General features: G+C 37.7%; 2 protein-coding genes across 2 annotated transcripts; one reads left to right on the forward strand and one right to left on the reverse strand.

The window, feature by feature from the left end:
- The first annotated feature begins 3,434 nt into the window (after positions 1 to 3,434).
- On the forward strand, positions 3,435 to 5,669 carry LOC101314192 (tubulin beta-1 chain-like). Its single transcript, XM_004302603.1, has 3 exons — positions 3,435 to 3,876; positions 3,971 to 4,240; positions 4,763 to 5,669. Exons 1-3 carry the CDS (start codon positions 3,483 to 3,485, stop codon positions 5,440 to 5,442), a joined length of 1,344 nt encoding a protein of 447 aa, XP_004302651.1. The 5' UTR covers positions 3,435 to 3,482; the 3' UTR covers positions 5,443 to 5,669.
- A 702-nt stretch (positions 5,670 to 6,371) lies between these two features.
- LOC101292033 (L-type lectin-domain containing receptor kinase VIII.2-like) lies at positions 6,372 to 7,980 on the reverse strand. The gene has a single exon (XM_004302612.1). It carries the CDS (start codon positions 7,779 to 7,781, stop codon positions 6,732 to 6,734), a length of 1,050 nt encoding a protein of 349 aa, XP_004302660.1. The 5' UTR covers positions 7,782 to 7,980; the 3' UTR covers positions 6,372 to 6,731.
- Positions 7,981 to 15,107: the final 7,127 nt, after the last annotated feature.

The following is a 15,107-nucleotide window of genomic DNA, read 5'->3' on the forward strand; positions in this document are numbered from 1 at the left end:
TTTGTACGTGTTATTTTTTCTCTATTTTTTTTCTTTTGAATAATTTGATCTCTATTTTGTACCTCATAATAAATTATTTCAATAAATATATGTTTTCTATAATCGATAGATATTATTATTATTTTTTTTCAAAAATATTTATGCACTTTGCAAGTATATGCATTCAACATGTATGATAATACAAAATTTTATGTCATATGATCGATATATTGATTATTTTTTTAACTCTTATAAACTATATATACGCTTTAATAAAAAGAAATTGGAAAACAAAAATATATAAAGAAAATAATAAAGAATGGAATCAATTATTATTGAATTGGAAAGTCTAAAGAGAATAAATATAATATTTTCTTTTGTGTAATTATTGTCCATAATAGTCATTATGTATGAGGATGTATATGTCATTTAATAATTCATAATATAGTGAAGTCTAGTGAGGAAATTTAGGGGTCCTCATAGCCGCACTTTTATTTTTTTACATTTATAATAAACTAACTTGTAAAAATTCATTTTTTTTATCTTTCATAAAACTGTGATCTTTTTGACCAGGTTTTTTATTTTTTTCCTTCTTATTCTCTGAAGAAAGTAGGGCTGGGCACTTAGTACCGGAATCCCGATCCCGTACCGGTCCCGTCCCGAAACGAGACGAGATAGGTTTTGAAAATAGCAATCCCGTCCCGTCCCGTCCAGTCTTAACATTACCATAACGGGACGGGACGGGACGGGACTATCCCGAAAAATCCCGTCCCGTCCCATAATATTAGAATACTTGATTTTATTCATTTTATACTTGATTTTTTAGGTTGCATGGTGTTACAATGCACTCAACCACACTTAATTTGGTCTAAAATAATACTTTAATTTCATTCATGTTCTTTTTTTTTTGCTTGTGTGATTTTGGATATTTTTAGTTGTTGTTTGAGGGTTAATTTTTAATGTGGGATGTTTAGTACTTTTAAAGTGGGATGTAATTTAGTCACCTATGCACCTATGTTCTTTGTTGTATTTTAGTTACTTCTAATTTACTATCAATTAGTTCTTTTTTTTTTGTTTTTATTGTGTTTTTGGTATATTTTTTTTTCCTTATTAATTTCTATTAATGTTGTTCCAAACAAGCATAAAAATAGTCGAAAATTTACTATACACTGATCAATTGTGGTGGAGCATTTGTAATAGCTTGGAGTTTCTTCAACCCGTTTTTACCCTACCCTCGTTGATGGTGGTTTGTATAATACAATTAAATTTAGTTTCTTTGAAAAAANAAAAAAAAAAGAATTTGTCGGGATCCCGATCCCGTCCCGGTCCCGTCCCGATCGGGATCGGGACGTACGGGACAGATTTTTAAAAACACCTTCCCGTCCCGTCCCGTCCCGTTTTTTTATTTTCGGGACGGGACGGGATTTGGTGAATCCCGGCCCGTCCCGTCCCGTGCCCAGCCCTAAAAGAAAGCACTACTTCTAAGAAGTCTAGCAAGAAGTTCTTTGCCTTACTAAGCTTTGAGTAAAGTAATCCCTTATTATCACTCCGTGGGGGAGTGATTGAAGCGATTGGGACAAGAGATAGCATAGTTATTTTGCCTGCTAACTCTTAGCAATACAGATTGTTGATACCTAAAATTCCACGATCCCGTTTCTCTAAGTTGACATATACTCATAGCCTTATTGGGCCTTCATCCAAGCCCAATATAGTCAAAGAGACTTTCTTGAATAGCAACAAACTCAAGCTCCACCATGCAAACATAACACGTAGACCCAAGCTACGTCATTTGGGGCTTACAGAGGAGATGTGGTGTGGAAGGTAACAGATCCTGTGAGGCCCATCGTTAACATGACGTTTATCAATCACTTTGGACTTGGGACTTGGACTTGGGACCAAAGTTCATGCATGATGGACAAAGTCTTAATATGGGCTAGTGAGAGAAATTAAAACCAGGCCCAGCAAAATCTTTAACCCATTAGACCTATTATTTTCTTACCCAAAACCAATAGTCTTAAACTTGTCCAGATTATACTTGTCCAGAAACCTAACACCCAAACGTCAACTTTTGCTGTTATAAATCTATACTCCAACATCAACTTTTGCTGCTGTAAATCCATACTGCATGATTTTTGGCACTCCCAAGAAATCTCCCGTCTGTCCCTAAATCTCTACAACAAGCTACTGCCCTAGACTTGCCATCGCCACCCTTTCTGTCTCCCCTTCACCAATTTTCTTCCATAGGGACCACCTATCCAAAACCATAAACCCTAATCCAAAACTGAGAGGTTTCTTTCAGACTCTTTGTTTTTCAGTAACAACTATCCTCCATGATCTTGCCTATAAAAAGGGTAGCTCACTGCTGCTAAAGACCATCATCGACAACCCATAAAATCTCAAGAGATCATGCTTCATCTCTAGAACCCTAGCCCCCTTATTTTCAGTCAGTTCTCGTTCCATAAACCCTTCATAACCCAAAACCAAGCTCTCTCACTAAACTCACAGGCTCCCAGCTCCCCCACCATATCCATATATAAATCTTATTGTTTTTTCAGAATCGTTGCCGTTTTAGTAGAATCGATGCTGTAACTGCTATTACGTCAAACAAACTGCTGCTGTTACAGTCTAGCACCGAGAAGCAAACTACAACTGTTATTATCAAGCGCATCACAACAGTCATTCTTGGATCCCATCCTCGTTAGACTCTAAGTTTGATGTTGTAATTTCAGTTATTATTTAGTTTTTTTAAATAAAAATAAAAATATATGGTGTGGTAAAGTTGGTCGAGCTGTTATGTACGAAACCCTCATGTTAAGAGTTTAAGTCCAAACTCTCACAAGTTTGTTGCCAACAAGTTTGAGGGTTATTTGGGTTTTTGTGTCTGCAACGAGAGATTAGTTCGGTTTTCATGATATACTCTCTTAGACCTTGGTTAAAATACTGAATGGATAAGTGCTATTTATCGTAACTGAAGTAAGCATGATATCCCGCTTCAAATCAAATAAAAAATAATAATTCTAACGTTGATATTTACTATAATATTGAAAATAAATATCATTGTAGGTGGCCACTCACTGAAAGCTATAGGTCCATTTGATTAGACCTCACCACTTAAATTTACCATAGAATAATTAACCAGACCATATTGTATTGAATTTCTTTCCTTTTCGCTCCACTAAAAATCCCACCTCAATAATTATCCCTATCTGTCTCAATCCCCCAAAATTCAAAACCCACAAAAGAGCCAAATTTATCTCCCCCACAATCCAGCCTGGTATTTCAAAATTCAAATTTCAAAACCCAAACCCCAACCCCCAAATCTCAGCCGTCCATTCCCAATTCCCCCATTACCCTTTCCCGCTCCTCCTTTCAAATCGTACCGTTCCTCTTCTTTTATATAACCCCCCAACCCGTCCCCACACCCTTCTCTCATTTCACTCTCCCTTCCTCTCAAAACCCTAACCCCTCATTTCTCCGATCTCCGATCTCTCAAACTAGCCAAGATGCGTGAGATTCTCCACATCCAGGGCGGCCAGTGCGGCAACCAGATCGGAGCCAAGTTCTGGGAGGTCGTCTGCGCCGAGCACGGCATCGACGGCACCGGAAGGTACGAAGGCGACTCGCCGCTTCAGCTTGAGAGGATCAATGTCTACTACAACGAGGCCAGTTGCGGCAGGTTCGTTCCCAGAGCTGTGCTCATGGATCTCGAGCCTGGCACCATGGACAGCGTCAGATCTGGTCCCTACGGCCAGATCTTCAGGCCTGACAACTTCGTCTTCGGCCAGTCCGGCGCCGGGAACAACTGGGCTAAGGGTCATTACACCGAAGGGGCTGAGTTGATCGACTCGGTTCTCGATGTGGTTCGCAAGGAGGCCGAGAATTGTGACTGCCTACAAGGTATTCGACGAAATGCCTCGCTGTAATTTTGTTCTCTTTTTATGGTTTTGTTGTTTTGAGCGGTGTTGTGATGCTTTGTTGGTTTGGATTTTAGGGTTTCAGGTGTGTCATTCGCTTGGAGGAGGGACTGGATCTGGTATGGGGACTCTTTTGATTTCGAAAATCAGGGAGGAGTACCCGGACAGGATGATGCTCACGTTCTCTGTGTTCCCGTCTCCAAAGGTCTCTGATACTGTGGTTGAGCCCTACAACGCTACCTTGTCTGTGCACCAGCTTGTTGAGAATGCAGATGAGTGCATGGTTCTTGATAACGAAGCTCTCTACGACATTTGCTTCCGCACACTCAAGCTCAGCACCCCAAGCTGTAAGTTCTTATTTGGATTCTATTATCGTCTTGATTGGGATTCTTATAGATGTTTATGTTGGTACAAACTGTGATGTCCTTTGTTCATTGAATTGAGATTTTTATGTATGTTAATGCTATATTGTGATGTCCTTTCAATATTGAATTGGGATTTTTATGTATGTTTTTGTGGGTACAAATTGTGGCATCTTTTGTATTGAATTGGGTTTCTGATACATGTTTTTAGTTTGTACAAAATGTGATGTCCTTTGATTATTGAATTGGTGGTTGATATATGGTTTTGTGAGTACAAATTGTGGTACCTTTTGTATTGAATTTGGTTTCTCATATGTCTGTGTTGGTACAAAATGATATATATTATTGAATTGGTATTTGATATATGGTTAAGTTGGTACAAAATGTGATATCCTTTTGATTGTTGAATTGGCATTTTGGTATCTATTTAAGTATTTATGGTCATACAAAGTTTGATGTCCTTTAGTATTTGGATTGGAGTTCTGATTATTGGTTATTTTTGTACAGTTGGAGATTTGAACCATTTGATTTCTGCTACCATGTCTGGTGTCACTTGCTGTTTGAGGTTCCCTGGGCAACTCAACTCTGACCTTAGGAAGTTGGCAGTCAATCTCATTCCATTTCCCCGTCTCCACTTTTTCATGGTGGGTTTTGCTCCTTTGACCTCTCGTGGTTCACAGATGTACAGAGCGTTGACTGTGCCAGAACTCACCCAGCAAATGTGGGATTCTAAGAACATGATGTGCGCAGCTGACCCTCGCCATGGTCGTTATCTCACTGCCTCTGCCATGTTCAGGGGTAAAATGAGCACCAAGGAAGTGGATGATCAAATGAGCAATGTTCAGAACAAGAACTCTTCATACTTTGTGGAGTGGATTCCCCACAATGTCAAGTCCACTGTTTGTGATATCCCACCTACAGGCTTGAAGATGGCTTCAACCTTCATTGGAAACTCAACTTCCATTCAGGAGATGTTCCGTCGTGTGAGTGAGCAGTTCACTGCTATGTTCAGGAGGAAGGCTTTCCTGCATTGGTACACTGGTGAAGGCATGGATGAGATGGAGTTCACAGAGGCTGAAAGCAACATGAATGATCTGGTTTCAGAGTATCAGCAGTACCAGGATGCAACAGCTGAGGAGGATGAGTACTATGAAGAGGAAGAGGAAGAAGAAGGTCAGGAGATGTGAAGTGATTTGCATCCTGAATTATGATGTGTGAAGTGAGGCCTCAACTTCCTGTTGTTGGTCTTTGCAATGCTAGGGGTTATTCCCAGTAGTAGTAGATCTAAATATGGTTAAAAACTGAAGTTGGTTTATGCATTCTGTTCTTCTTACTTCTGTACTTTGGTAAACTCAGATCTGCTATATGGTTATATCAATCGTTTCCAGTAGTAATATGCTATTTCAAATGAACCATTAAAATCTTCTGTTATTATTGCATTAGTTATATGAATCGTTTATAGCCAGGTAATATGCTGTTTGGATGAAATTCCAACAGGTCTTAAGGGTTTGAACCATCCTTGTCAGTGTTCTTAGCATTTTGAATCTTTGCAGTGTTCTTAGCATTTTGAATCTATCTAGGAAGAATATGCCCAAATAATAGAGAGAAGGGCTGCTGAGTGATTTCATCGCCAATGTTGATTCATTGGTTGTTTGATGATGCATACTGCATCCCCGTTACTTGAACGAAATTGACTAATTGAGCAATTCTGTTGATACACATTTGTGTTTTTGATGCACATTTGAGTGGTGAAGGTAATATCAGCCATGGCCATTTTCATGTTATCGGGTGCAATATAGACTGAACATTTACTTGGGAGTATCATTCTACCATTTCAATCAAGGTTGTGTCTATCCAAAGCAGTTGAGCATAGGTCTGATTTTACAGTTCTGAGAAACTAAAAATTTCCAGCAAACCAAAAAGTCCGTTTCGTAAATCTTACAGAACTGATTGTGAGATATTTATTAGAACTACAAATAGAGGATGCCGAAAGAGCCTTAGGAACCCTAAAAATGCAAAGAGGCTTGCAAAATTAGAACACTTGGCATATAGAAAGTTGTACTCCTCTTGCATGTAAGACCAACGACTAAGAGATTGATTAGAACAGTTTTTGTATCATAAACCAGCAAACCGAATATATGAACCATCACTGAAATCATGATAGCTCCAAACAGAGTAATCTTTTCTCCAGAAAATGGGGAAATTGAATTCAAACAACAGCTTTAAGCAGTTACCAGCACACCATGAGGAGTTATTTAATAGAACAGTGGGGTTTCAACCATGAGTTGTTGATTCAGTTCAAAGTGGAATCCCACTGCTCCAACATTAGAAAAACTATGCACCAAACCTACTACATTTTGACAACCTACTGCCATGTTACTACAGCTACAAGTAATAACACAAAAAAACCTGAAAATACAAAGCAAAACACAGAGGGAAAAGAATTACTGATTTACAACACACAACATTATGAAGCCTACTGCTTTCCATCTTCGATGGATTTATCTACCACTACCTTCATTTTCTTGTACTCGAATTCTTTAGGCTGCATCGCATACTCTTCTGGCACCACCGGACGCCTATTACCAAAGATTCTCCACAAATACAACACAATGTATGATGCCAATGCTCCACAAGCAACACCAAGAACCATTGCAGCAACAGCCCTCAAAACACAATCCTTCCTCTTCTCAACTGTGACCGGCTTCGAGCTCTTAGAATAGGTCTTAGGATCTAGCGGCTGCGAATGCATCCAGTCCGGCACATGCCTCTGCTCAAAGCTCCATGAGTATATAGAACAAGTTTGAGAAGAATTCCTATTCTGTGCACTTAAGCCCACAAACACTTTCTCATCTCCCCACAATTTGGACAAGTCAATTGGGTACCACAGCAAAGGATCAGCTGGCCTTGAACCACCCAATTGACTCAATCTCACTTCAATTCTTTTCGAACCGGCTTCATAATCAATCCAAGCATTTGCTCTATCACCACTAGTTAGATTCAATTTGATAGCTGAAGCATTGTTAACTCTAGCTGATACAGAACTACCCACATCAATCCCCACATGGACCTTACCAACCAAGTAATCATACTTCAACTTAACTGCAACCACTTTCAATTTACTTTTCCCATATCCCATATCAAGCCCAAAAGAGCTATTACCAAACAGGCTAAGATTCAAACCACTTGGAACTATAACAAAGGCCAAACCATCCCCATCTTCTTTGGACATAGACAAAGTGAAGTGACTGGAAAAAGACACTGATTTCTTAGGCTTACCTTCACCAAGCTTGAGGGCTTTCTTGTACATGCCTCGCCCAGCACTTGAGCTCACTGAACTAGTGAGCTGAATTGAACCATTAACAACCTTGGCATCTCCATAAAGAGAAATACTGGACTCAAAGCTTGGATCTTTACCAAACTTGGTGAAAGAAAATGAGGAATTGGTGTCTGAAGCTGAGGCTCTGAGGATGAAAATGAGAAGAGCAAAGGAAGCTAAGTTGGTGGAAATGGATAATGAGACCATGGCTGGGATGGGTTTGAGCTGAATCTGGGTTTTGGGGATTCTAGGGGTTGTGGGAGAGAGGCAAGAGCATCTTAAAGGTGAGTTATTTCTAGGGTTTGAAGGTAGAAAGCAGAGGAGGAAAGTAAAGAATAAGAGGGGAGGTTGGATTGGAGGTTGTGAAAATTAAATAGGTTTACTCGTTTCTGCAAAATCTCTGATCACTTTGTTTCAGTGGTTGCTGACTGGGGGAATATAATAAACCACTTTTGCACTTGCCTACTTCTACTTTTCCAAACTTTTCTTGGACAACCCTAACTTTTCTGTATTCACAAACCACCCTTGTTTACCCTATCTTTTGTGAAAAATGACACTTACCAACTAAGTTTATTGGATGAACCTTTTACGGTTTTACCAACGCAAGTTCGCCAGGTAAATCCTGTGACGAAGGGGATAATTTTTTTCAGTAAAGACTAATGACTAGTTACAAATACTTTGTTGTGGGTTTATCTATCTAATTTTTTTTTTATAACTTATATATCTGAATTTTAGTACTGATAGATTCTAACTCAGTTGTTTAAATTTTAGTACCGATAGATTGTAACTCTACTTTTTATGATTTTGGTCTTGACATTCACGATGATGTAATATTTTCATTTTCATTGTTAATGTTGGTCCAATAGTCAGACAATTAGAAGTGTTGGTTGAATTGTGTGACAAAGTTATCAAATTCATCAAAAAAAAAAACATATTGATGCCTAAATTTAGATAAATGTTATTCTCTCAAAATGTACTACGTTTCAAACATTTTGAAAGGCATAGAAACATTTTTATTTTACAATAACAATATATAAAGTTAATTTACATTAAACAAGTTTCAAACAAATCAGCTGATCAGAAATATAAAATTATCACGTGAACGATATGTTTTTTCTTTATACACCAATGCACAACCTAAACAAACCAATTGTGGAAGAGTAGGACAATAATCAAGTAATCATTAGTCACATTCTCTACTAATCGATAATGAAGTCATGAAAACAAGATAAATAGGTAGAAGGAGTAGGGTAGCCCTCAAGTCACAAAAATGCGGAACAAAACAAATGTGTAAATAAGCAACAAAAGCCAGAAATTTTTCACAAATTCTCAAGTCTTCAGGGTTGCAATTGTGAATACCCTAAAGATAATAAGCTTTATTACCAAAGGACAGCTGGGCATACCAGTTTAATATAAGCAAGAGAATCCCACTACATCTCTTTAAATTTTCCATTTTTGTCTGGACATGATAAAGCTCTTTGTGGGAAGAAGAAGAAGAGAGAGACAGAGAGAGGACTGGAATTTCTGGAATTTGTTAAGGGGACCATATTGCCATTGTCAAGTGTTGATAAACACCAAACAGAGTGGGTTTTGTGCATCGTGTCTACTTTACCAAAGTTTTCCCAGTAAAAAAAACTAGTGTGCGCGTGCTTTTTGTGTTTTGTTTTTCCTGTTGGACAAAACAAAAGGACGCTGCTGCTGCTGCTGCATGGGTTTTACTCTTTACAAATTAACATTCATAATTTCATATTCATTAATGAACTCACTGAAATACAAGAAAACGGGTAATGAACCTTCTTCCATTTGTCCATAGTGTTCAGGACCATGTTATATGTTACGGTTTATGTGTGTTCTTTGGAGGAAGACAAACAAAAACGACTAGAGCTTCAAAACTCGCCGACAAATCTGTACATGTGACTCTTGGAATCAAAGTGAAAGGCATGATTGATCGAGTTAAAGACTAACGAGCATTATGCAGTGTTTTTAGTTTGCCCATCTTAATGCTCATCGTCTAGATTAATGCTACACGTCTCTTTTCTTTCTGAAACTGGTAAAATTTACACAATGCTTTGAAGGGTCTTTATGAATTATGACAGAAGGATTGCTTGGAGGGTGTTTTCTTGTGTCTTGTTTTTGGTCCTTAATTGCAAAATGGGCATGATATGTGTACGTTGTTGGTAGGGTATGCATTTACCATATGGTGCCATGGTGCTGAGTTTGAAGCAGGGTTTGCAGTTGTATCCATAATGACCATATAGAATTGGTTAAATGAAATCAGCATTTTCAAGTTTTGCATTTCAGACAATTCTGGGTCAAGTCAGAGTCTGTGTGACCTGTACTTGGTTCTATGCAATTCAATGGCCTGCTCACATTTACTCTCCAATGCTATCATTCGTGATCTTGGTACTTTCTCATGGTACATTATGTTACATTTCATGATCCAGAACCACATATAATGCAAGCACTAAACGTGAGACAAGGAGTAGAAATGAAGTAAATACAAGAAAATGATAGTTCATAAGCTTTGCTTTGATTTTGTCAGGGACACTATATATTTGGTCCCCCTTTGCATTGTGACATCTCCAATCGAGACAAAATTCGGGAGTCATCCTAATAGCTTAAAAAGCTAATGATGTTGCATTATACTCTATCCACAATTCATATACTTGGCCAAATTCAGTACGCGATTTAAGGATGTATGAAATTTAATAAGTTATTTGTTAGGAAGGTATAAGAGCTCTAATGCTGAATAACACTGTTGAATAGTTAAGAGCTTTTATTTTCAACAGTTTCATTAATCAAAACTTGATGATAAACATGCCAGCCTTTATTTAAAAAAGAAAACAAGGTTGTTAAAATTTTAGGTGTTGGATAATCTTTTCTGTTGTTTTGCAATACCGGAAAACATAAGCCTCTCTCCTCTCGCACGCACTCTGGTAGAGCGATAGCAATTCTCCTCTCGTTCGGCGGCTCACCACGACGTGATGGGCTTTGCCTTATTGTCGTTGTGAGGTTGCCGGACAAGTGTTCGATGGCTCTCTGGCTTCTAGGATCTGAGGTGTCCTTTGGCTTGACTATGGGATCTACTCTTCTGGTTCTTCTTCTTTACGACTTGGCTGTCATTGTTTCGTCTCATGGAGCGGTGGAGGTACCACGAAAAGGACTTGATCTGCGGCGGCACCACGGCGCATCAGAGTTTTGTTCTAGGCGACGGCGACGGCGTCATCACGGCGGCATGGAGGTGTGGCGGCAACGATACAAGGGGGAGGTGTTGTGGTAGTTGCATGCATCGTCTTCGATCAGCACAAGGAGAGAAGCATACTTGGGCTAGGTCAAAAGTTTGGGCCTAGGGTTCTGAGGGTTCTTTGAGCCACTGTAGTAGGCTGTGGACTACTACTACTAGAGTACTAGTAGTTATAGTTTTTTTTTTTTCCCTCATTCAGTTTATTTGGCTAATTTATTCTCTAAGTCCATACTTATTGTACCTCTTAAGAGATAAATTAGTTTTTTTACTAGTTTTATTCCATGTAATCTCCTATTTGTTTGGAGACCTATAGCACTAGGTGCGTTATCTTTGTGAACTAATCTTAATACGTGACTGTGAGAAAGTTCATTTCCAACATAATATCAACATGATCGTTTTTCATTCATTTACATATAGTTTAATAAACTAGTCTAGCATTGTCAACAAATATTCAATGACAGTTAAAAGTTGATAATACTGTTAAATTATACACCAAAACGAAACAAGGCCGTTTCAATGCATTATAGGGGTACACTTTTATACAAAGTTCTCCCATGTTATTGGTAGGCTATTGATATTTACGTACATAAAACTTACTACACAGTGCTTAAGAAAACTTAACTATAAAACATCAGAAACACAAGTACGAGATATATAGAACACTAAGTTGAACAGTGCGGCTATTGAGATCTTCAAATTTGCTCACTTGACCTCACTTTACTATGAATTATTAAATGACATATTTATTCTCTTACACAATTACTATTAAGAACACTAATTAAACAAAAAGTAATATTATATTATTCTCTCTAAACTTTCTAATTCAATAATAAAGGATTAATGCATTTTATTATTTTCCTTATTGATTTTTATTTTCTAGTTTTACCACATACTTATTAAAGCATTTTAAATATTTATATTATCATGCATGTCATCATATGCATATACAAAGTGAAAAATATTTTTACAAAAATCGATTAATTAAAAAATAAATAAATAAGTATCATAATATTTTACAAAAATCTATCAATTAATTAAAATAATTTATCATCATGAGGTAATATAAAAACAAAAACATATAAACTTACAAAAAAGAAAATAGTGTATGTAAAATAGAAATACAAAAAGTAACAAAAATATAGAATAATATGTAAGAACATTCTTTTGATGATCGATAAATAAAATTTGAGATACAATATATTTTTTTTTAACATTTTGAAAAGAATAATATTCTTCATAATTCGAATTAACTTTTCTCGAAAATTGATGTCATTGAAAATTATTTCTTACAATTTGATCAAAAAATGAATGTCTAGTGACATTTTATGCAAAATAAAAAATACAAAAAATAAAGAAATTCAAGAAATCAAGAAATCAAGGTCGGGAATGGAGGTTTGTGTTCAAAAGAAAAAAGAAAAAAAATTAAAGAATGGAAGTCGGGAATGGATGTTCACATGCAAAAAGAAACAAAAAGAAAAAAAAAGAATTAGAGGTATAATGAGTGAATAAAAGGTGTAATGAGTAATATATATATATATGAATTACATAAACAAGGCTATTTTAAAAATTTGAAAGGAGGTCTAATGAGCAAATGTTTATATTTAAAATTAAAATGGAGGTGTAGAGAGAATGAGAGGTATACTGAGCAAATTTGGAGGTCCCAATATATGAATTACATAAACAAGTCTATTTTAAAAATTTGAAAAGAGGTCTAATGAGCAAATGTTTATATTATTTAAAATTAAAATGGAGGTGTAGAGAGAATGAGAGGTATACTGAGCAAATTTGGAGGTCCCAATAGCCACACTCATTGCTCTATTTTAATTTTATCCAATATCTTAAAGAGATTAACATGTATCTGGATTAAGATTTTTTTTTTGTTCACATTTGAGACCAACAAAGAGTTGATTCTCAAAAGAGTTTGATTCTGTTTTGCTACTTTGTTGCACCGATATTCTTATACTTACTTATATTTGATTTTCACAAAGTAGCTAGATCAAAGGATTTCCTGTGTATAGAATGTCATGTTAAGATTATTAGAAAAACAAAATCTGGTCATCACATTTTTTTTTAAGGAAAAAGAAAAAGCTTCAAAGATTATGACAACCAAAATTAAAAAAAGAAAAAACGCTCTCCCCAGCCGGCTGCTAGGGTTAGGGTTTTTTGGCATTTTCGTCGATCTGTTCATGGAAGCTCTGGCATGGAATTGCCGGGGAATCAATAATGATTCTACTGTGCAAGCTCTTTGTAGGGTGGTGCGTGAAAAGAAACCGTCGATAGTTTTCTTGTGCGAAACCAAGGTGCATGATAGTGAATTTATGGGTAATCTTCGATTGGAATTGGGGATGCTTAATTGTGAGGCAGTGTTGAAGGTCAATCCGGGGGTTTGGCGCTGTTATGGAAGGATGAGATTCAGGTGATTTTCTTATCTAAATCATAGCATCATATTGATGTGGAGATTCTTGAGAATGACGGTTCAGGGGTGCGTTGGAGGCTAACTGGCTTCTACGGGCATCCTGTAACAAGTGAACGCCATAGAACTTGGGATCTTTTGAGGGAGCTACGTGATCGTTCCTCGTTACCTTGGGTGGTTTTTGGAGATTTTAACGAACTATTGCTGAACTCGGATAAGGAGGGAGGAGAGATCCGGATGCGCTCAATTATTGTGAGTTGGGAAATTTAGGGTTCTCTGGTCCAAAGTTTACTTGGAAGGGTCCTGGAATGCGAAGTCGTCTTGATCGTGGTGTTGGGTCAAAGGATTGGATTGAGTTGTTTCCGGCTTCTAGGGTTTGGAACCTCCCTCTGATTCATGGCGACCATGTTCCTATTCTGTTAGGAGTCCTGAAACAGCCGGGAAGGCAGCCTGCTCAAGGTACTCACCGGTTTTGGTTTAATGCTCATTGGGTTCAGAATGGTTCGAGCTTGGAGGCAGTTAAGGTTGGTTGGGATAGCAGAGTTATTGGTTACCCTATGTTTAGGGCAGTCCACAAGATCAGGCAGATGAGATACTCTCTTAATGATTGGCAGAGAGTTACCTTTGGTAATAGAGGTCGTGAGATTGAAGCTTTGAGGGGTAGACTCCAGGCTTTACTATCTCTTCCTCTAACAAATGAGTTTTAGATGGAGCAAACAATACTCTCAGGGAGGCTCGATTCTTTGTTAAATGAGGAGTATGCTTACTGGAAACAGCGGGAGAAAGTGAGTTGGCTCAAGGATGGTGATAGGAATACTAAGTACTTTCACCGCAAGGCTTCTAACCGAAAAAGAAAAAACGGGCTACAAGGTCTTTTTGATGTAAATGGGGTTTGGCAAGATTCTGATGTAGGTATGGAGGATGTGGTGGTGAGCTATTTCACACATATGTTCCAAGCTGCTTTGGTTGATTATGCTCATATGCGTTCAGTAGTTGATCACTTGTCTCCGAAAGTTACTAATGAAATGAATGCAGCACTCTGTGCTGAATATACACTGGAGAAGATTCGGGATGCACTCTTCCAGATGTATCCCACGAAAGCTCCAGGTTCGGATGGCATGCCGCCTCTCTTCTTCCAACATTATTGGGAGATAGTTGGATCTGTAGTCGTGGAGGCAGTCCAAGGGTTCTTGCATACTGGTACCTTGTTAAGTGTGGTTAACTATACTCATATCTGCCTGATTCCAAAAGTGGATAACCCGACTCAGGTTTCTGATCTGAGACCTATTGCTCTTTGCAATGTATTATATAAGATATGCTCAAAGGCGGTGGCCAACCGTCTGAAGATCATTATGCCCACTTTGATATCTCCATTTCAGGGTGCATTTATCCCGAGTCGGCTAATTACGGATAATACTCTTATTGCCAATGAGGTTTCCCATTTTATTCATACATGTGGTGATTCTGATGAAGTTATGTCTTTAAAGCTTGATATGGCCAAGGCATAAGATAGGATGGAGTGGAAATTCTTAGAAGCAGTTTTGCTACGGTTGGGTTTTCACTACGCCAATAAGTGCAACAAACGACACTTTTCACACAACGGTACACAATTGCAGAGTTGTACAAATTTCAAAAATGCTTCATACAACGTTCAGAAACATTCATCCGTTGTGTGGATAGTCTGAGATCATTCCAGTTTTTTTTTCCTTAAACTAGTACAACACTTTAGACAATATTTTGTTGTCTGAATGAAGATAAAAATGAGGTCCATTTTGCTTCTAACCCCACTCTAGTTTGACAGATAACTGGGTGTTGTTACACAACAGTGAAACAAATAAATGTTGTGTGAATGTATACAATTTAAACTATCACACAA

The sequence above is a fragment of the Fragaria vesca genome, linkage group LG6 (assembly GCF_000184155.1).
Source record: "Fragaria vesca subsp. vesca linkage group LG6, FraVesHawaii_1.0, whole genome shotgun sequence".
Lineage (NCBI taxonomy): Eukaryota > Viridiplantae > Streptophyta > Magnoliopsida > Rosales > Rosaceae > Fragaria > Fragaria vesca.